The sequence below is a fragment of the Empidonax traillii genome, unplaced genomic scaffold (genome assembly GCF_003031625.1).
Source record: "Empidonax traillii isolate 1590-97213 ecotype Southwest subspecies unplaced genomic scaffold, ASM303162v1 scaffold801:size538433, whole genome shotgun sequence".
Classification (NCBI taxonomy): Eukaryota; Metazoa; Chordata; class Aves; order Passeriformes; family Tyrannidae; genus Empidonax; species Empidonax traillii.
Window position 1 is genome coordinate 221828 of NW_020955994.1, and position 23719 is coordinate 245546.

The 23719-nt window shown below is 39.2% G+C and overlaps 1 protein-coding gene across 3 annotated transcripts in view; it reads right to left on the reverse strand.

Moving 5' to 3' along the window:
- Nucleotides 1-23719, reverse strand: part of CUBN (cubilin) — a 145526-nt gene that overhangs the window by 50775 nt on the left and 71032 nt on the right. For all 3 annotated transcript variants that reach the window (XM_027901601.1, XM_027901599.1, XM_027901598.1), the window contains 10 exons: nucleotides 20770-20944; nucleotides 18980-19161; nucleotides 12998-13154; nucleotides 11207-11323; nucleotides 8841-8954; nucleotides 7058-7186; nucleotides 6643-6775; nucleotides 3516-3721; nucleotides 2401-2582; nucleotides 601-790 (listed from right to left, as the gene is read on the reverse strand). In XM_027901601.1, the coding sequence (XP_027757402.1) occupies nucleotides 601-790; nucleotides 2401-2582; nucleotides 3516-3721; nucleotides 6643-6775; nucleotides 7058-7186; nucleotides 8841-8954; nucleotides 11207-11323; nucleotides 12998-13154; nucleotides 18980-19161; nucleotides 20770-20944 (1585 nt within the window). The remainder of the gene's footprint in view (nucleotides 1-600; nucleotides 791-2400; nucleotides 2583-3515; nucleotides 3722-6642; nucleotides 6776-7057; nucleotides 7187-8840; nucleotides 8955-11206; nucleotides 11324-12997; nucleotides 13155-18979; nucleotides 19162-20769; nucleotides 20945-23719) is intronic.

A 23719-nucleotide genomic window follows, 5' to 3' on the forward strand; every position in this document is an offset into this window, starting at 1 on the left:
TCCCAGCACTTAAATCCCTTACAGACTGCTACCATACTGCAGAGCCCCAGGAATCTGTAGTCCTTCTGTCCCCAGAAATCTGCCTTCAGATTTAGAAAGAAGATATTAACTTTCACTTGCTGCACTTGCTCAGAGAAAGTCAGTGGCACAAGAAGCATATTTCCTCTCCTCCCAGGAGCTTTTTGTCAGAGGTACCTGATGATTCTGAGCATATTCTCTTTATTTATGAATATGAGATGTATTATACTGAAAGGTTTCATATCACAATGGCCAGTGATTTAAGAATGGTATTTCAAGAGGGATAATTTTTCATAAAAGCATATCAAATTTTTAGATTTAATGAAATACCCATGTAAAGAAAAATGACTGTCCAGCAACATGCTTATTTTAGAACACTGTAAACTAATATATCTGACAGTCCCTAGAAATTGTTTACAAAAAGCTATTAAAATGTTTAATTAAAATGTCACTGAATCTTTCCCTTGTTGATAGCTAGGGCTTTCTCTTGTGGGGAAATTGATCTGGAGTTCTTTAAGAACAGCTGAGTGTATCACTTTGGGCTGGTATCACTTTGCACTGTGCAACCCACTGATAACCCACCTCTAGCAATGGTGTGTGTAACAGCAGAGGCATCCATTGCATACCACTCCAAAAGAAAGCCTTTTCCAGTCACAGATGAATCTGACTGGAACTGGATTGTCACCGAACTGCCAGAGGATGCAAAAGAAGCAGGGTCTGCACCACAGTATGTTGCAATGGGACGGGAATGAATGGTGGGCCCATCATACACCTGCAGAGAGAAGGAGAACTGTGCTTTCCTCACACAGCCAGGACGTATTCATCTGCCCCATAGTCAACATGTCTCCAAAGAGAAAATTACCCTGTTTAAATGAGTGAGAGATCTTTCAGCACATATCAGGTAGAGAGAAAACTCTTACAAAAATGGAACAAAATCTCCCTTTCCATTAGATGCTGTTAAATGTGAAGCTTTCACAGAAGAAGGATCTGAATGGAAGCCATCAAATTCAGCTCATTCCTCATCACAGGACAGCTCTCTGGGGACATAGACTGTCATCCCACATTAAAAAAAGCCCACATGTACAATTTTGTTACTCAAAGGGAAAAAAAGGCATCACTTTTCTTTTTTTTTTTTTTTTTTTTTTTTTTTTTTTTTTACCCCCTTGAGGAACACATGTATTTTGAATTCTGTCAAATAGATATGCAAATATACTTTTTTCATTTTATCTATTTATAAGCCAAAATCTTGGCTGGTGAAAAGATGCTTGTCCCCTGCCGCCTTTCAAACCTATTTGTGTTCTTATCGTCTCCCATCCAGTAGAAAAGTCCAGTACAGAAAGCTAGGAAATATTAAATAAACATTAATATTAAATTGAAGATCTGATCCTTGAGTCAGGTTAAAGGTCAGGCTGATTTACGCTCACTGAATGTCTAGCTGATTTAAGAAACTCATTTTGCTCTCAGAGGGGCAAAGAAAGGTAGGCTGAGTTAGAAGAAAAAAAAAAAGCTGTTAAAATATGACACAGATGAAGGAAAAAGTATTTCCTTTTAGAACTAATATTACACTCAAATATCAGAAAATTAATAATGAATTGAATATGTTGAACTAGTATTAACTTTCTAAAATATAAAAGGATAATTGGTGAATCAACCGCTTAAAAAAAGACAAAGCCAAGAAGAGCTTTACCTTATTTGTTATGTTTAGCTAAGTTCAGAAACAAGTTTTTGCCTCTGTTGTTCCATTTTGCTTAGCACCATGTTTGCTGTATTGAAGATGTTCCTGCTTATTGCAGGTGGATTTGGACTAGATGACCTATAAAAGGTCCCTTCCAACTCAAAATATTTCATGATTCCATGATTCTACTTTTTAGCCTGGTAAGCATGCTAGACTGTATTAAAGGAGGGTACAGAAAAACAATCAAACTGGAAGAAAGAGGTACCTTTCTACTGCCAGCAGCAAGATTACTGATGCAGAGAGCAAAGAAGGTGCAAGTAAAGGATTGTTTCTTGTAGGATTTAGAAATAGCTTTATTTTTAGAAGCATTGAGATGTTATTATCACTGTTGTCCTCAACTGAACCAGCACAGAGCAAAGCTCAGTCTGGTATTTGACCTGAAATTCCTGAATACTAATATTCAGGATTGCACCATTCTGGGCTTATTTTTAGAAAGCTTCAAACTTATAGATTGGAAATATATCTCTTAGGGAGCCAAAGAGTATGTAACCCTTCCTCCAGCTAGTAATTATTGTAAAGATAACATAGCAAAAACAATAAGCCACACCAGATCCTCAGAAATTCTTCCCATTCCTCTTGTAGTTTTCTCTATTCATGATTTTTATCGAAGTTAATTGAAATAAAATAACTTCTCACGATGAAATCACCTTTAGCTTGTCATACTGGCAGCTGTGATGATTTTCGATATCCATCTGTAGGATACGGCCATGGATAACTTGTGAAGCATTAACACTTATTTGCCACTGGTAATTGGAATTGTGAGGGTAACTTCTGGGCCACTGTGGTGAAGCTATTTGTCCTCTGTCTCCTACGATGTCATTTCCATACACTGAAAAACAAGGAGGAGACATGTAATGATTCCATTTCGCATGGATTAAAAGAAGCATTGGGGCCCATCTGACTTAATTTACTTAGGATTAGACAGTGCTGCAAGGCACAGACTTATGTCTCAGACAGTCCTAAGATGCACATCTAATTATTTGCTTGATTTGAGGGATGAAGTGTGCCCTTATCTGAAGGAAATTCCCCATTTGAGCCCTGTGGGTATACATATAGGAGAGGTGGAAAGATGGCACATCTAAACACCTCCCTGACTCTGCCATTTCTTCCTAAGAAGCATTAAATAATAATTTGTTTTTAAAATGCCTTTGTGTGTTCTGGTGAAAAACTGTTCTGATTTCATTGAGCTCTGAACTGCTGATACTTCATTTTGAAAATAAGTAGTTAAACTCTCAAAATAAGGAAAATTTTTAGAAGTTTAGCTTGCATAATCAGAATGGCTGTGGATGTTTCACTTCAGCAATCTGTTCATGTAGCAAGTCAGACTGATGTTGGCAATAGTCCCTTGAAATTTTGGATCTATAAATTGGCATCATTTCCTTTTCTTCTAATTTTGATCCCTGGTAGTTGGCATCTGGACCTGAACCAGAAGATGGGCACTGTCATACTCAAACAGCAAAACGGAAAGATGAGAAAAAAGTGGGTTTTCTCCCCATTTGTCAGTTGCCTAATAAATGGCACTTAACATACTTACAAAATTACTCAGTATACTTACATACACATGAGTTCTGTTCTGGCATGTTTTAGAGCATCCCTTTACATTATGCAGATGTTTTTGCAAAATATTTTTAAGTGAATTTACACTGTTGACATAAGCAATTATTTTCTAATAGACTTTATAGAGTCAAAAAATCATTTCTTTGAATCCTTTTGGAAGTATTATGAAAGAACAATAGTTTTCAATTAAATAACATCTACTTACAGTGAGAGAATGTGGCCCTGAAGCCAACATCAGTGACTGCACTGTCTGAGACAAATTTGACCCACAGGATGTGTCCAACGGTAGATGTATAATTTGAAGGCAAGGAGTTCCCACAGAATCGTCCTGCCAGTGTGCCTGTGGAATTCCCTTCACGAATCTCCAGGTAATCTTTGGTGCAGCCACTACTATATTCCACTTGAAATGCTCTGTTTCAATAGCAAGAGAAGAACATTAGCATGCTATGACTGCCACATACTTCAAAGTGTGCCCTGCCAGGCCACTAAACCCCTGTAGCTGGTATCCTACTGTAGGAGTTGAGAGGAGGGCAGCAACAAAACCTTCATCACCAGCCAAGGCCACCAATACAGGGCTCTTTCTTTCCTAGCCCCTTATTTTATGACAGAGCTTCAGTTTGCAAAGTTACAAATATTAAGGAGTTCTCAAACCCTTGTATAATTTCTTGGTTCTCTAAGAACAACCATGAAACACAGTAAGGCTAGATTTTTAATATAAACCAGTTTTTTAATGTAAGCCCTGGTTAGACTATTTACTGAGTGTCAGGAGCAGAGAATATTTTAGCATTACAAACCAGTTTGCAGCCCCTTCATATGTATATTATTTCAGTACACTCTGTTAGAATACAATTGCTGGAGGCCTAGATTAATTTGTAGTTAACACCTTAAAGCTCAGAAATCCCTTAGTAGTTTCCCCAGAATTATAAAATATTAATGTTTCTCTAGCATCTATGTTTCACATATCTATATATGCAAAATAATAAAAAGGATTGCTATGAACTCTTCCAAACTACTTTTTACTGTAGAACAGTAATGGGATTTAGTATTCAAACTATACTCAATTATTGTATGAAGCTGAATGCTAAATATATTCTAAAAATCATTATCTGTTATTCTAAGTGAAATGCTTTAATCAATCCAACATGCTTTTCAGAAGCAGGCTACGAATATATAACAAAGATTCCTGAGATTGCCTCTTATAACCCGTGCCTTCAGCCCTGAATATAGCCATATGTGTTCAGCATACACATGCTGTGAAAGGGTTCCAACCACTCATCTGGATATACTTCAGAACAATTTAAAGCTAACCCTCACACTGCAAGACAGGCATTTCTGTTCAGACTGAGCTGAAGAAAATTAATGCCTCATGGCAACAAAACTTAATAACCTCCTCATATTAAATAAAATAAATAGTCCTTTCTAACACAATTACTCCATGCTTTCCAGTATTTTCAGATTGCCTTTCAGCTATGTGTAACTGAAGAAAAAGAGTTTAAATCTACTCAGTGTCACTTTATAAAAGTGAATGTATGTTCTGCTGAAGGTTTCTGCTTCATATTAGAGTTTCTGGTTTGTTTCTGAGAAGTTGTTATTCATTTTTTTGTAGCATTTTGAAAATACTTTCAGGCTTTTAGAAAACGTTTTCAGGCTGTAGCACTTTTTCTCTGCTTCAGTGAGTAAAGGAGGAATAGAATGTCCTTTTTATTGCATTAGTGAATCAGCACATGCCTAACAAGTTGTAGCGTATGCAGGCAGTGTGTTACCGGGAAAATGTTCCTTTTGTCCTGATTAACTGCAAATGGAGGTTTCAGACTTAGGTTTTCTTTTTTCTTGCTCATTCTTGGTAAGCTTTGCAAAAGGCCAGTGCTGTCTTTCTTGGCAGCAGCACTGCTTGATGCCCGGAAACGGAGAGGCTCAGAAATCCACCTCATGGGTGAAGATCAACCTAATGGTCCTAGTAAAGGACTTCACATTATTCTGTAGGTCATACATGACTTTCCTGTCAGAATCTTCAAAGGAAAGCTAGTTTGCTGAAGGGGAAACATATTCCCTTGGCTTATGTTGTACCTCCACTGCTTTAACTGATGAAGAAATTTTGAAGACTTTATAATCTATTTCAGAATCATAAAATAGAATCATAGAATCATTTGGGTTGGAAGGGACCATAAAGATCAACTAGTTCCAAATCTCTGCCATGGACAGAGACACACCCCAGTAGACCAGGTTGCTGAGAGCCCCATCCAACCTAGCCTTGAGCGCTGTCAGGATCAGGGCATTCACAACTTCTCTGGGCAACCTGTTTCAGTGCCTCACAGTAAAGAATTTCTTCCTAATACCTAATCTAAATCTACTTTCTTTCAGTTTGAAGTCATTGCCCTTGTTCTGTCACTAAAGTTCCTGAGAAGGCATCCCTCTCCATCTTCCCTGTAGGCCCCTTTCAGATACTGGATGGTTGCTACGAGGTCTCCACAGAGCCTTCTCTTCTCCAGGCAGAACAGCCCTAACTTTCTCAGCCTGCCTTCACAGAGGAGATGCTCCAGTCCCCTTTTCAATTTCATGGCTTCTGTGTCTTTCTTATGTTGGGGGCACCAGAACTGTAGGCAGTACTCCAGGTGGGGTGTCAGGAGGGCACAGCAGAGGGAGAGAATCACCTCCCTTGACCTGCTGGCCACGCTTCCTTTGGATGCAGCCCAGGACACAGCTGGGTTTCTGGGCTGCGAGTGCATATTGCCAAGCCATGTTGAATTTTTCATCAACCATTACCCCCAACTCTTTCTCTGCAGGGTTGCTCTCAATCACTTCTCCACCGAACCTGTAGGTGTGCCTGGGTTGCAACAACCCTGGTGTAGGACCTTGCACTTCATGTTATTGAATTTCATGAGGTTTGCATCAGCCCACCTCTCAAGCATGTCAAGGCCCCTCTGGAAGGCGTAACCCTACCATCTGGGGAGCATCTCGGCTCTTTATATTACTCAGATACATAATAAACGCTACAATGAATCTGGTAGTAAGGAAATAGTAGGAGTTTCCTTTGTAAAGAAAAGGCAGTACGATGCTAAATTTCCTCTTCTGGCTTCTTCAGCATCCCATCTCGCTCAAATAATAAACCACCTATTTATATAACGCTGTATATGCCTTAATATAAGCAATGACTAAGACAGGGAAACACTGATTGCAAGCTGCCACTAACCCCTACTGTGTTCTCTTTCCAAGTTACTCTAAAAACATGTTTCAGCTTTATCATCTGGTAATTACACTTCCTAATAAACACAGAGCATCCTTCCTTCAGGTCTGTTAAAAGGCTGATTAATAAGCCCTGGCAATGCATTTACACGAAGGACAGCTGGAGCCGGTTGCCAGGGGAGCTGAGAATTGTCCAGACACACTCGCTGTTGGGCGGATATGGCTCGGGATAGCCAGGGCTGTTGAAAGATCCTCTGTCCATGTGGAAAGTACCCCCACAGGCTGCAAAAAGAAAGAGACAGCAGAGACTTGGAAAAGAGGGCATAAAAAAATAAGCCAACAAAAAGCCTTGATAGAGCCAGAGCATTTGCTAATCAAGAAAGCATTTCTCCTTGTCTCTTTGTTCTTTAGCTTGTTAATATACTTGCTGAGTCCTTGGCTAAAAAGAGGAAGGGAAATAGAGTGGTTAAAAAATGGATTGTCAGAAAGGCAAAGAGGTAAAGGATCTGCTCTTTTTCTAAAAGTCAGAGGCATAGGGTAGCAACACTTGTTATATGGACTTACATGATGATGATGCAGCATAGGTGGCGTGGAAGCCCCTGGCAGTAACGTCATTGTTGGAGATGAAGTTCACTACCAGGGCATTTCCAAAAGAAGTGATAGGATGTGGTATAGTAGTGCCACAGTAACGGCCTGAAAGAAAACAAACCAGAGAGAAAAAAGAAAGGAGTGTTCAGCATGTAATTACTATTGTTAATTTAACATTTGGAGTTAATGCTGACAGCAAACAGGAGTAACATTTGTTGCTTACAATTGCAGTTGCCAATTCAATCTACATAAAAATGAAATACTCCTTTTCATTTGTGTGGAACTCAACTCTGGTGACAATTTCTTTTCAACAGAGGAAGGACCTCCTACACTCTAGACACCCTAGTCACTATCTACTCTGTCATTGAGCTCCTTTGTATTCTCTCTAGCCAGAAATTACAGCCTAATCAGAAAAAAACCAACCAACCAAACAAACAAAAAACCAACAAAAAACCACAAAACCAAAAACAAAACAACTAAATCCATCAGATATATCTGACAGTAGTTTCCTTTTCACTCAGTTGGTTTCTGATGAAAAAAAAAAGTGAAAAATAACAGATTAGTTCTCCTGTAATGGATTGTAACATGAGGATTAGGAATATGAATCGTGATCTAGCAAAAAGGCATCTGACAGCAAAAAGAAAGATAGCATCTAGTAACATGGAATCATGGAACAGTTTGGATTGGAAGGGACTTTTAAAGGTCATCAAGTCCAGCTCTCCTGCAATGAGTAGCGATGTCTTCAACTAGATCAGCCTGCTCAGAGCCTCATCCAACCTGACCTCAAATGTTTTCAGGAACGGGGCATCTACCACCCCTCTGGGAAATCTATTCCATCATCCTCCTTGTTAAAAAATATTTCCTTATATTTAGTTTAAATCTACCCTCCTTTAGTTTAAAGGCATTATCCCTTGTCCAATCACAATAGGCCCTGCTAAAAAGTTTTTCCTCATCTTTCTTAGATGTCCCCTTTAAGTACTGAAAAGTCCTTTTGCCAAATGAAAGACAAGGACAGACTAAAAAATGACTTCTGCTCTTAGTTACAAAATATTTAAATTGAGTGCAACCCCACCCCTCACAAAGAGGCATAAATGTAGATAAAGGAGAACAGAATCAGACACAGATATTCTGAACTTTCCAGAAAGGAATTTGAGGCAACCCTGGGCATGCAAAGAGAGTCAGAACCACCCTGTGTCTGGGGGTCTCTCATGGCTTCCTGGCAGCATAGGCACTGAATTTTGCTGCTCCAGGCTGCTCCTGTCACTTGCTGGTGGTGGCTCTGAACAGACATGTCAGAAGAAAGATGTAAAAAAATCAGGAAGGAGCAGAAAAATCAGGCTTTCCAGGGCTTGAGGAAAAACCATCTTCTGCTCCCAGAAATCTGCAACTTTCTTCACATGTATTTAGCATGGACTGTGTTTATGAGTGTGGGTTACATTGTGTTTTGTAGAGTTAACTGGGAATTCAGTTTAAACGGATTTGCTTGGTTCCCAATATTGTTCAGCTGAAGAGGAAGGAAAAGGCAGCTGGAGTCAACCCCAAATCGCAGGTTAGTAGAAATACAGCCAGAGCCTGGGAGGACTGTGCCATTCACACTGAAAACTTATCCTCCATTCTTGGTTTCCTCTGGCCAGAGTGTCCAAGGAGATTCTGTTATCAGAGAAAAGCCATGAAGCAGGAGGCCACACGCAGAAAACCCTCTCCTGCTTACCTTGGGTGTAGTTCTATATATGAAATACACAAGGGAAAGCTACAATACCTCGCAGAGGAGCCTCGTAGTTATCCCCATCCAAAATTTCCACAAAATCCGTTGTACAGTTTCGTCTATTGTTTTCAATATCAAAGTCAATGAAAGAGAGTGTGACGTGGTTGACTGGCAAAAGAATAAAAACTTAGAAGTTTGTAATTTCACAGAGAAATAGTTACATGTGAACACATGTATCATCTTTTTTCCCTTGAGGTCAATCAGTCCCATAAAGTATAATATCTGAAGTAGTTTTTTCCATGATAAGTTGAATGAATTTGATGGAAGTGTATTAACCTTTAGAGCAAAGGTCCTGGTAGATCACTTCACCTCTCAGTACCTTCTAGAATAGTCAACATTAGAAGCATAGGATTTAACACGTACTCATAAATGTAAGTTTCCTTGTATCTGAACAGTTTCATTATATACTGAAAGCATCAGCAAATACAACATGGGAAATCTACACACGTTCAGAAACAAAACATATTTCTACACATCCATGACCTTCTGTCCCTTTGCAATCTATACCATAGATCTGGACAAAATGTGAACTGTCTCTGCCCTGCTCCAGGCTTAGAAAGAGACAGTTCTTTCATTGTATTGTAACATTCCATATTCATCAATTGGACTGGTCAAAGGATCATTAACTACCCTCAGCTATACTTGTACAGAATTGGATTTTCCACACTCTTGGACTGCAGGCTACATTCTGAAAAAGAGAATTTAGGACTCAGGGTATTTTTGAATCTCATTTGGCTCTTGCTTGCCTGATATGAACAAGGGTAAAGTCACAACTGGCAGAAGAGAGGCCATCTCGCAGACACCGGTCTGTGACAGCAGTTAGTCCTGGCCGTTTGAGTGGGTCAGAAAGAGTCTCACAATGTAGGTGATAACTACGTTTTCTCCCACGTTGACCAGGCTGAATTTGACACAAATATTTTGCTTCTCACCAGGCCACACTTAATTGACAAGAATAAGCTGCATGACAGACATGGACCCCGGCGCTGCATCCAGCGGGGTGCCACTGACTGGCATTCAGCTGCATACACGTGTTCCGCGCTCTTTGTGTCCTGGCTGGCCAATCAATTACAGCTATCAATGCAGGTCCTCAGGATACAGAGCAAAAAGGAAAAACACAGTGGGTGGCCAGGGCAGGAGACTTGTTGGCCTTCTCGGTAAAAGCAGGGCAGGAACTCTGCTGTGTCTTGCCATTGGCTAAATCTATTGTGTATGGTTATGCAACGCATGCACGCCGTTTGTGTAGGTAGTGCTGTGAGATGGCAAAATGAAGCCACATGTAGCTCTAACATGTGACATGTGGTGGCCCTGGTGGTAGGCAGAGAAAGTCACTGCTCCTTCTACAGCCTTTTTCTGGTTTCTCATATTTATGTAATTCAGGAGACAACAGTTATGTATGAGTTTTCAACCTGTGTCCAGGAAAAGATTGTCTTTAAAAATAAACGTTGTATAGGTGAGGAACAGCTTTGATGATGTCCTTTTCATGTATTTGTGTATGAAACTATGCTAAATAAAAAAAAAGTATTGCTTGTCTCCTGATTTGTGTTTTGGTGTTTTCTTTGGCAAATTGATTTTCATTTTAGAAATTAGCAAAATAAACTTATAAATGTGATTGGAATATTCTATGTTTTTAACAAATCCGGCTAAATATCAGATGCACAACTGAAGTAGAATAGTTCCTATTAAAAATACAGATACCATGATACTATTAGAGGATTTAACACATACACTTTTTTTTTAGGAATCTTATAAAATATAAACATAATAGTGGGTATTAAAGGTAATACCAGCATCTGATGAAAAATATTTGGTCTTTTATGACCAATCATAAATCTGTGTAAAATTAGAAATATCTGAGAGCGTATCTATGCACATAGACCAGTTTATTTATCAATTTTTGTTTGCATTTGAAATTGAAATTCTTCTGTACCTTTTCTCATAATTTAATCTTTTTTTTTTTTTAAATGTTAAGAGCATACATTTCTTGAATCACAACTCTAGCTTGAAAAATCGAGATCAAAATAAGGTCAGCTAAATACAAGTGCTTTAATTATATATAAACCCTTAGATTTTCTCACAGATGAATCCAACTCCACATAGTATTCAACACCTCATTTATAATTGTAACGCTTGGGTCACAGTAAATGGGCTAAGATGACAAAGTTGTAAACTGTTTTCCTCACTATGCGCTAAATCTTTTACAGTGAAATCTGACTCGTGACAGATTAGGAAAGCCACTCTCTCCAACTACCAGGATGCAGAACTTCCTAAAGAAATAAAGGAGGAATTTTGCATTGTTATTACAGAAAAGAAGATGAGGATGTTAGTCATCCCAGCTAACTATAAAAGATGTTTTTACTTACATGGTTCCTGAGCCTGAATAATCCAGCTGCAGTTCTGATTGTTTGGGTATTTGGCAGGATACAGAGGAGAGGAAATTGCTGCCCCAACTGAATCTGACTGTATGAAACTTCCACACGCTTTAGAATGAAACACATAGATCATATACACACATGAATATTTATAGATACAAATCACCTTTCTTAGGTTCTGTGGTGACAATGGATGCACAACCTGTAACCTGGTACATCGATGTGAAATGATAAAATTCACAGCAGTAATTTATCAGAAGAAGAGACTTAAGGATTAGCTTCCAGCACTGGATGTATTTTTTTGTTCTGAATCCACAGCCATGCTGTACCTGCCTGACCTGCCTGAGAAAAGCCAGAGTGACTTGAGAATAGACCTGATGATTTTCATCTACTCATAGCGCAGAAGAGAAATCTTGGGGCCAAAATAACTTGGTTTCAGGGTAGTGCAATACACCCAATTCTCTGGTCATTTGCCATATGTTGGACATTAGAAAGAAAAAAAATCACAAGTAACTCTCCCCAACCTTCCAACACCCAAGGATGGCACCACATTGCATTAGCAGGATCCTCTTGTGAGCTGTGTCAGCAACACTGCAACTGTGTGAGGTGTAGCACATGTGCAAGAGCGTGGCTGATTGCATAACTTTAGCTGGCAGTGCTGAGTGCTGCCAAGCCTCACCTCTAAGCATAGTGGCTCCTCACAAAGTCCCCAGGTCAGAGTTTAACACATGACTAAACAGCAGGGTGAAGAGGAAGAGACCAAAGAATCAGATTCACTTATTGTGCTGTCTAAAATAGCCAACAGGAGATGGGTCTTAACAGGATTTTCTGAGGAAGAGGGAAGCTGGATTGCAGCATCCTAGGCAGGGAGCATGTGATCACCAGACATGGTCTGTGCAGGACTGAATCCAGTAAATGTATTCTGAGAAACTTTAACAGATTAGGTTCTCACAGCTATTAGCTGGAAATGTTTAATTAGGTATCTAACTAGTAGCTCAGTAACTGAGGTTTCTGAGATTTTTATTGATGCAAGTTCCTCCTTTTCTTCAGAATTTTTAACAATATTTTCAAAGAAAGAAACATTTCTAGGAAAACTAGTAATTTATAGTGAAAAGAATATTGAGAAGAAAATTATTTTCTCCACAAAACTAAATGGCTGTATCTTGGAGAAAAAAAGTTTACCAAATTATTGTGAAAAAAGTGAAAGAAAATCATCAGTTGTCAAATAGTATGTAATTTCATGATAAATTCTGCCCAGTTGGTGTCATTTTTCATTAAAAAGGAAACCATGTAAAGCTCCAATTAGTCCTCCACAAATTGGATAGCTGATGTTTGGCAGAGTGTGCAGGCCTGAATCCATGGACTTCATCAACAGCACCACATAGAATTCTTTTATAACTTTTCAGATTCATGCGGATGGATGGACATATAAAATGTTATTTTGTCACTAGGTCTGTGAAAACTGCCAGCTGCACATTTTTCTCAGGAATATTGAGGATAGCTAACCCTCTAGGGAGAAAGAAAAAGAGGTGGCTGATGTGTTCTAGATGCCTTGGCATAAAAAGTATGGGTTTTTTTTCCCAGTTGAAGAATCTAAGGTGATCCTCAGATTTTAAATTCTTTAACCCATAATTTGGAAAAATTCAGTCATGATAGATACACATTGGTGTGCTACATATATAGAAACAACACTTCCCATTACCAGTAGGGCTAAAAGATTGTGTCTGATACAAACACAGTGGTGATTAGATAGATATGCATTAATGCAAATGATGAAATTACCTTCAGTAAAGCGAGCACTGAAGCCCCTGTGCTGGATGCTCATATCAGAGTGCAGTCGGATGTACATCAGATTCTTGGAGGATGTGATAGGAGGAGGATGCTCTGTTCCACACAGTTTTCTAAGAAGTGGTGCTTCACTGTTAGGACCATCAAATACCTGTTACAAAAAGATCAAATGAAGTATTTGGTTTCAACGTCAATATTGAGAAGGTTTCTATTTCATTCTCTCTCTTACGTTTCATATATTCTGATTCTGATATAGATCAGTATGGGTACGGGCAGTGCAAACAAACTGTGCATTGCCTATCTTAACTCTGTGACAATTTTCAAAAAATGCATGTATTTCAGTCTGAAGTTACTGTGGCCCTTGTAACAGAAATGCGTCAAGTAGAAGCATCTGTCCTTTAACAATCCAGATGCCTCCATACATTTGTTGTTTCACAGAATCACAGAATATGCCAAACTGGAAGGCACCCACAAGGGTCCAACTCCTGGCCCTGCACACGACCATCCACAAAAGTCACAACATGTGCCTGAGAGTATCATCCAAATGCTCCTTGAACTCTGTCAGGCTTGGTGCTGTGACTACTTCCCTGGGAAGCCTGTTCCAGCACCTAGTCACCCTCTGGGTGAAGAAACTTTTTCTAAGATCCAACCTAAACCTCTCCTGACACAATTCAGGCCATTCCCTCAATTTCTGTCTCTGGTCCTCTGTTAAGACTAACATGTAGCTTTTACTCACTTAAACTCTACATCTTGCCTCAGTTAAAACTTTTAAACTGGCCCTAACATGCAACTGGTGTACCAGTGAGAGCTCTGATACTGGATAAAAGGTCATTAGGATTATGTTTTTTACATACATGCACTCAACAACAAGGATCAGAGTCCGTCTATCTGTGTTTTTTAATACCTTTAGGGTGCTGAATTACACACATATACATGGAGTGCTATTTAAGTAGAGAGTAAGAAAAGTAAAAAAAAAAAAAAAAGAGGGAGGAAGAAAGTAAAGATGGGTTTACAAAACTTCACTTTTAATTTTACCACAAATGCCTTCCTTCTCCTTTTTGTTTTTCCCCTACCGCTGATAATTTTGCTTCCTTCCTCTCTGTTTCACAATCAGGAAGAGAAGGACAGAGAAGATAGAACCAATGAGTTTATAGCTTAAGCAGCATCAAAATTATAAGAAAAGAAACCAGAGAGAAAGAAAAATGGCCACAGTCTCAGAATCTCCCACTGGTGTTGTTTTTGTGTTTGGAGACATGGGCCACTCTCAGAGCTCAGGTGTCTGGTTTCAGAAGTGACAAGTGCTGGAGCCCCCAGCACAGTTGCATGACCCACAGAGGAAGAGCCTTTGGGCTACTTACTGGGCAGCAACAGCAGTTGAATTCAGTTCCCATTTCAGCATTAACATCCTGCACTGCCACAGGCACATCATTTAATACAACCTATGACTCAGTTGCAGGAAAATTTGGATTAAAGTATGAATAGAAGTACGGGAAGATACTCAGGTGCCAGAATGTTTAAAGCTACATAAAAACTCTCTTTGAGCAAAATAATGCCATCAGATTGGAAGATATGTACTTCTTATTGAGATTGCCTTCTTTTACTTCAAAGTGCCTCAAATTCTGGCAAGTCTGTTCAAGGCAGCACCAATGAATTAGAGATTTCTAACAAGACTGTGTAACACGAGGCGATGTTTCTGCCTCCAGTATTCAAAGGCCTTTAAGCACATTATTGAAAAAAAATATAAAAACAGTAGGTGGGAGAAAAGTGACCCCTCTCAAATAAAACCTCAGAGCCGAGAAACAAAGGACAAAACTCCTGCTTAATCCACTGACATACCCTACACAGTCAGTGCTGTACTCATGAATTAAACATTTGCCTGTGATTCTGTGAACACTGGAGAGCTTGTGTGAGACCTTATGAAGGAGTATTAAGTGTTCTGTAATGCTTGTAAAAATGAGTACCTGGTCAAGAGACCCAAAAATATCCATCCATTCAACCTTTTCTTCTCTCTTGGCATCCTGCCACAATCAGTCCTTTAATTCATAGTGTACAGTGTTTATTCTTTCTCTGCACATATATTCTGTATAGAAATCAGACTGCTTGAAGTTAAAAACCACAAACCATGAAACATGAAAAAAAAAGTAGTGACTAACAAAATAACCCTTAAGAATGAAGGCACTGTCTTTCCCTAGACAGTAGCAAGAGGATTTTCTCTGAATGCTAGAATTAAGAATAAGCATTGCATTGAGAGAGCATAGAGAGAGGGCCTGACTAGAGTTCTCCTAACATGCTGGTTTTGATGGATCTGTGCACCTCTGCCCAGCTGAGGATGTGACCAGTGACACATGGACTGTCGTGATACTCCAGTGGTTGAGCTTTCTCACTTATTAAGACATTAAGGATGAGTAACATAAGAGACCAAGTAGGCATTTCATTCCAAGAGCTTTCTGGAATAAAGAAGTCTTTCTTTGGTAATACTAGGAGAAGAGCTTGAAGTCAGAGGAATGTTTTCTACATCAAATGTATTTGCTGTTTCTGGGAATCTTGCTTGAAGAATAGCACTGTCTCCTCTTTGAGAAACTCCAGGAGTGATTCACTCTTTTCACTTGCTACAAATCTTGCCTCAAGCAATGTTTCAGCATAAGCATTAGTAGGATACAACAGCAACTCTTAGGAGTTACAGCAGCTACAAGTTAAGCAGGAAGAGGAACATATGTTTTTTTTGTTTTTTTATGGCTGCATCATTTCCGTTCACCTGTTATTTTTAATTTAAACTATTTTATAGGGACGATTTCAGGCTTTAATTTAGATCAGAAATCACAATATTCACACACTAATTCTGAAAAGAGTTGTGTCTTTCTGCAGTCTCTTAAATTTGTTTTGCAAACATTCAAGAAATGCATTTTTGTGGCTGCATGAGTAAAGGAAAATTATGCATCTGCTTACTTAAAAGCCAAGTTTTCAGTTTCACTGTGCATAGCAGCAATTTGCTTTTCTATTCCCTTTCCACAATTAACATAACTGAGTGAATCATTGCCTTCTTCTTCAAACGTGTCCTGAATTTTGCAAAAACACATGATGAAAGGACAGCAACTTTTGTCTTCTGAGCCATAAAAACTCCACATATTTCTAGCTGTTCTCTCTCGGAAGACTCTCTCTGCTAGTACCTGGAATAAATGAAGTCATACCTCCTCTACAGATGCCAGAAGCTTACATTTCTACATTCCTGTGTATTACTTGTTATACTGCAACAGGAAAGAAAAATAACAATTACTTATTCAAAGTCACTGGACAGAACAAACTATTTCTTCCTCTCCTTCTCAGGACCTTGTGCTACAAGCATTGCCTTCTCAGATACATCCTCCTCAATCCCCAAATACTTGAAACTCTTGCTGACCTGCTCTCCTGGCATACCATCATTACTGATTAAACATGGCCAAAAATACAGCAACTAGTGCACTCACTATTTCTTTCCCTCTATTTTTCTTCAAAGAAAGAAATTTGTTTGTTGTGAGACACACTCTCCAGATAGAAATGGGCTAGTATACAGAGAGGAATTAAAAATTTATTCCTTATGTATGGTGACAGTGACAGCAAAAGAGTCTACTCAAAGATCTTATGCTTTCTACAGAATATTACTGAGTTATATTCGAGATCCTTATTTAGCAGATGATGAGGTGCTCATCTGTTCTGAGAACAAATAAGGTACACAAATGGGACACAGAAACAGAGGAATCAATAAAATCAACCGTGCACTCCCTCCACTGGCTCTAGAGGGAGCTCAGGGCAGTTACCCTGTGGGTTACCATCAGGAGCTCAGAATTCATTTGGCTCAACCTAGATCTGTGCTCAGATTCACATGGGAAATCACTGGGCAGAACTGAAAAAGGCACTGGGCTTTTTGGGCTTGCAGCATAGCCAAGAAGGAGCTTTCCTTTCCTCCATTTTGCTCACATATCACGTGCAGTGGAAAACCTTAGAGGAAAGAAATACATTTTCATGTGATCTCCATAGAAGAGAATTTATCACAGAAATATATTTAAAAAAAAAAACTTGAGTCATAACACAGGGAAAAAATGAGTGGATCTAGAAGAGGAAGGATAAAGGAAAAGACCGTTGGTAAACTCAAGGGAAGAGGGAAGCCCCGAGAGAACTCACAGAGCAAATAAAATCCATAAAGATAAGTCAAAATTCAAGAAACAGAAAAGGGTGGGACCACTATGTTACTCATACATGGTAGTTGTTCCTACATTAGGGAGAGAAAAACAACCCACTTGCTTCCTTAGCTGCCTGTATTTTCCATTTACAAACCTTTGGGAATGCAATTCCTAAATCATTCATAGGCATCTACTTACACATTTCCAGTCCCTCTCTGTTCCCTCACTCTGTTTTCCTATGTGTCAGGCATATAACAAGTCTTTGCAATGAGATGAACACAAATCACATCTAGCTGTTGGTATCAAGTGATGTTCATACTAGGAATGAAAGAAACTTCATCTACTCCTTTTTTGCCCTGCTGATTCCTCTACATGAGCTCTGAAAAGCTCTTCACTGCCTCATGCACCAAAGCCTCAGAGCCCTTCATTATCTCTTGGCTTCAAACCAGCATTCTCCCTCATCAATTTTCAAACCACACTCCACTTGGTGGGCAGTGATTAATGCCTGCATTAAATTTAAATCTCCCTGTTCACGTTGCTGCTTTAGTTGTGTTTGCACAGCGGGGGCTGATGGGCAACTCCCTCCTTCACCACCCCCAGAAAACCAAAAAAGCAGAAGCAAACAGGTACTCCTACAGCATTGGAGGACAAAGGATGTCACTGCACTGCAGTGATCTGCAGACTCCATTCATAAGTGTCAGGTAAGGGGAGTTGTTCCTGTAGCTGCAAGGAGCTCATGGAGCCAAGTATTCCACAAAGTGTACAGATAGGTACACACACCCATTGGCATCAGGTTTAAAAGAGAAACTTGTATATCAGGCCTTTTAAGAATTTAGCCCTTAACTGGTGAATGGTTTTGTGTGGGTTTTTTTTGCATTAATATGAGTACTGCCATCTCAGATGGCCCATGTTTCTGTCAGGCACTTTGATTTCCTACTCCTGTGTGATAGCATAGAAGACTTGAAAATTCCCTTTCAATGGTCCCCTGATGTAGTTAGTAATGTAAATAAAAAGACATAACCATATTTCTCTATGCTTCATAACCAGAAAAAAACCAGGAAGAACAGTCACTGTACAAAGATGCTTTGTGGTCAAATGAAATCTTCAGTTCTGCTCAGCAAAATGGGGACACATTTCCTTTTTTTTCTGGTTCAGTACAATAAAGCTTTACGAGACAATGTTGTTAAAACTGATGCTGTTTTCAAAAGAGTCTCAGTTCCTGCCAAATTGAGTTCTCTGGGAATGACAGTTTATCAAGGAGAGGAAAGCTGGATTTTGGGCTACAGCCATTGTGCTTTATCTGACTAGTACTGATTCACACATGCCTTTGTACTGAGTGAAGTGCAATCTGACATCAAAGGTCAGGATTTCATGTCTCTGCTCCCAAAAGGCCAAGTGGAGATGGGCAGAGTTCTTCGTTGTTGTGCACTGATTGAGCAGCAATTTGAATTTCTGTAGCATCAACAAAAACTCACGAACCAGCAGCTATGGAAAGCCTTACAGAGAGCAGTGGCTCTAATGAAGCAATTAAACAGACAGCTGAGGAGCACCTGAATACACAGTGCATACATAAAGAAAACCAGCCAGCCACAATTCCCTCTGGATGTGGATGGACCTCCCTCTCTACTGAGTTTGTAACAGAGTGTGGGCAATCTGTTATATGTGTCGGCAGTTCATCCATGGCTTGGAACAAGATGTGGTAAACTGCACTATGAATGGGAAAGTGTGCCATAATAACAGTAACCTATGTATGAGGTTATTTTGCAAGCATTTCACCAAACTCGTTAGAGAATATTTTAAAATATCTTTTGTTACTTACTTCAACATTGTCATAGGTACACGAATGGTGATTTTCAATGTCAAAATCTGTGAAATTCAATAGTACTCTGTGGCCGTAGTCAACTTGGATAACCCAAGAACAATCTGTGTTGTCATTATAAGGATGAGGATAGTTTGGAGAATGGATTTCCCCACTGGTAGCTTGAAAAACACCACCACAGCCTGAAAAAGACATGATCAATTTTAATCATAAGCTCTTCTCTGTTATGCTTAGCAAGAATTCACCTCTATTTTTAAACTAAGAACACCTCCTTCTTTATATTTTGTACATTAAACTTTTGTAAGATGAGTGCTACAACTGTTGAAGTGTCCTGGCTGCAACAAAAATCAATGGAAATCACTGTCAGGAAAGTATAATATTATCATTATAGTTGAATATGCAACAATTCTGTGAGTAGTTTCCTTCTAGCCCCAGGCTGGTAGTAGATATTGCAAAGGCTGAAGCATTAGTGCTGGTATTCCTTTACCCTAGATACTGCAAAAGCAATCCAAAATACCGTTCATTTGAACACCACAGACCTGGCACACTGAGAAAGCAATGACTATTCCTAGCTGAGCACAGGGTGAGAAAACTACTTCTATATCAAGACAGCTGGGAGCTCGTCATTGCTCATGAGCAGCAGAGCAATTGCAAGCCTCAAGTTTCTACCCCATGAAGCTGAGGGTTTACTGAGGATTCCACCTTCAGATATTTCTGACCAGAACAGTTCCAGTGCTCATGAATATCTAAATAACTTGGAATGATGGATCCTGTGTGGGAAGTACCAGGCCTTTCAACAGGACCAACACAAACAAATGGACTTTTGTATCTTGTACAGGGACGGAGGGGGGAGAGGGAAAGATATTGGGATTGCTGAAGATGGAGGCAGCCTGCTGGAAGGATAAAAAAACTATACTGTTATTGCGTTCTAGTGAGTGGGTATTTTAGAAGCCAGAGGGGGATTGAAGTACAACAGGCAAGATGTAAAGTGATGAGAAAGCTTCAGGGGGCCTAAGTAGAAAAAATAAGCTGCCAGATCTAGGAAGGGGATTAATTCAAAGGACTATTGTAGAGTACTTTTATTCAAAAAAAACCTTGTGCCTTTCTCATAAAACTTGTGAGAGACAAGAAATATAAACCTTGACAAATTAATGAATCAGTGTGCTTAATCAAGCAAAACTTCAAGAATTAAAATCTGCCTCTGCTCACTTTTCATAGCAATTATTTTCCAATAATTGGCCTTTTCATAAGAACTCCCATGTAGAGACATGTGGTTGAGTCTTTTAAGCATGTCTCTTTTACTGATTACCAGTAAGGCTATGAACAAACAATCACATGGGGTGTGGATGAACCTTATAGAGTTCAAGTATTTACTAATCACTCCAAATATTTTTGGAGTCCACCGAGTTCATCAAGTTAAGCCACATTCTCAGATATTTTTTACTCTACTGTTTAAAACCAAAAAGATCATTCAGTTAATAAGGGACTCTGTATGGGAAAGTAGGTGGGAAGAACTTGGTAGCATGCAAATGTTTTTTTTTTGATTACAGGAATATTTTGAATTATTTTGTAGAGAAGAAACCCGCAAAAAATACATAAATAGGCGTAGATTTCAGCTACTTAGACAATTTTTTCCTCTGTGTGTTTTTCACCATCTCTTAGTGTTACCAAATCTATTAACACCAACATTCTCCTTCAGCTTTGAGTCCTATGCTGTTTAAGTGCTTGCACGGCTGTTCCTTGATTCTCTGACTTCCTGAAATTCTCATGGTATTAATCAGTATACTCACCGCCTGGATTTTCTTGCCAGGAGGCATTAAAACCTCTCCCTGTCACTGCTGCATCTGTCTTGAAACGGACAATGGCTGAATTGCCAGTGGTAGAGACTCGCAGTGGGTTCTGTGCTGATCTCGAAACACACAGCTGGGCCAGCCTAGGAGAGAGGAAATCTGGGCCACCATAGACCTAGAAATGGAAGAAATACTGTCAAAGTTTTCCACAGAGACCGTTTGCCACACAGAGTACATGAAAACTGTTTAGCTAGAAGGAAAAAAGCAATCCAACCTAAAAGTATTGAAAGTGATTAGACATCTTTAAATGTAAAGCAGATAAGAGTTATTTTCTCTGCAGGTTTACTTGGTATCTGAACCACCTGATTAAACCACGTATGAAATTCTAGATTATTTCAGAATAGTTCTGCATTAAATAGAAGTTTCTGTCTGGGGACTGGGCTACATTCCTCTTCCCCTTACCTTCAGGATTAGCACTTCGTTTCTGTGTGCATATAAATGCAGACTTTTTTTGCATTCTTCTGCAAACAAACTGCTTCCCTTTGCAGGAATCTGTGCTGATGTTTTGCACTATTGATGTTTAGAGACATTACTAAGGATGATTATTAAATTTGGGCTAGACTTCATCACTCCTTCTGATAAAAAAAAATTGCAATTGGTCAAGTAAAATACATTTCAATAATACTCTTTGGAAGCAAGGATATATATCATACATATATTTGCCACAGAAGACAAGTTTTGACTTCAAAGAGTAATTATTTCCTATTCAGAAGAGTGTGCCTCAGGCAGTTATAAATCAGAAAACCACCTCTCTCTTAAGCATCACCAGCACTATTGTGTACTTATAATGTACTTTTAAACCAAATGAAGTGAATGAGGTGGCAGTGCTGAACCATTGTTACTGTTTTCCAAGAAGGGATGTAAGATTTCAGTTTGAGCCCATTTACAACCGGTGGAACTGGCTCAGCTTCCCTAGTCCTCTGTCTCAAAGCAGAAGAAAACATACATCCTCAGTGCAATTTCCAAATCCAGACGTGATTTTGATGTTAAGAGCCCTCAATGATTGAATGTTCTTGGCTTCCTGCATGCTAATGAGACGCCACCTGATACTAAGAGTCTACCACCTTCCATGTGTATGTCCCTGGTAGGGCACCAGCTGCAAAAGGCAGCTTGACAGTAACCTCAAATGTAAAAACTAGGAGAGATACACCACATTAAATGCGCCACTGTCCTTCAGCAATTAAACCAGTAATGGAAAGATTCTCGTTGTATAAACATATATTATGTATAAATCCTAAAGCTAAACTAGAGAACAGCAAGTTCTAACAAAAAAAACCCACTACCCAACCCAAAACAAAAAATCCCAAACAAACAAGCAAATGAACAAAAAAAACCACCCAACCCCCCACCCTCCAAAAAAAAGGAGAGAACAGGAAGATAAGGCAACAAAACCCATCAGAATTTTCCAGCCAGTAGCATCTCAAGTCTGCTCCAATATTTTATTAGTCTAGTAAACATCAAAAGGGTCAAAAGAAACAATCCATGAATCTCTCCCTAAAAGTGACAGTACTGTAAGAAACAGCTTTCTATGTGACCCCTTTTTCCTCTGATCACTTCTAGATGAGGGAAAACTCAGTATTTTAGTAAGGTCTTTAATAATACTTTTAATCCCTAGAAGAAGTTTGGTTTTTGTACAAGCTAAATATCAGAGCAAGTCTAACAAAGAACTGAGCTAGTCCTCCCACTTCCAGGGGTGACTGTAGTGCATTGTTACATAATTTGATTAACTGTATGCTCACTAACTGCTCACAGGGCCTGACACTGCTCTGATGTTAGAGATTTAAGAGAAAAAATTTGGGGTTTAACTGGAAAAAATATTCAGTGACTACAGGTTAATGTGAGATCTCAGAAACTGAAGCTTGCATCCCCAGAAGAAATAAGGAATTGATTTTTTTATAAACATCATAGTCTGTTCAATGTTCAAAAGACTGCATTTTGCTTAGGTGGCTGATAACACAGCCTTAATAACCTAAACATTTTTATTTTGACCGAGACAGCACTTTTTTGCATTCTGCAGGGAGGCTGCCTGACTTGAATAGATAATGGCTCCTCTGTCCAATCGATCGTCTCAGGGCATTCAAGAGTATGGATGAAATCACAGCTCAAATTCAGAATCTGTAATGAAGTTGTCACAGTCTAAAGAAGCAGCCTGGAAGCTCAGTGTCTTCAGAAAAATCTTACTGCTTGGCTGCTTGTGAGGCCCAGTGACAGCTGCATTTGTCAGAAGTCTGTTCAAAATGTGAATTTTAAAATGTGTTTGTGGTATATTCCCTAAGTCAGAGGCACAGCATGAGATCTAGCTGGAACACATGCTCTTAATCATCTAAACCAGCCTAGGGAAGCTGCGTGGCAGAGGAAACAGCAGGAGTTTCTAATATGCATCTAATAAGCCTCATGGACCAGCCTCTCACATCATTCCTGGGGCTCTGTGGGGCCATCTGCACACCACAAACAGGGGAACCAAACCCAGCTCTCACATAGACCCTGCTGATTTCTGTAGCATTACCTCAGAAATTAGCTTGGCCTGAGCTGAACATTTAGAATTGACCTGTTGGGAAAGAATTAAGGATGGGGAAGAAATATTGATGGAAATCTGAGGTTTGTGGGCCTCATTTACATTGTTAACTGTTCAGCAACAGCTTTCTGCACAGTTTTAAAATAAAAAGCAGTCAGAGGCATGATCTTTGCAGCTAGGAGTGTATTTTCTTTTCTCCTTTAGGCCAGTTCAATTAATCAGATGCTTTCACAAGGGCTGGAACAAAAACAAATTCGAGTGTTTCCATGACAAAAAACAATAAAATATTATATTTGGCTCCAAAGAGGAAAACCAATAGTTACCACATGAAAAAAAAAAAAAAAAAAAAAAAAAAAAAAAAAAAAAAAAAAAAAA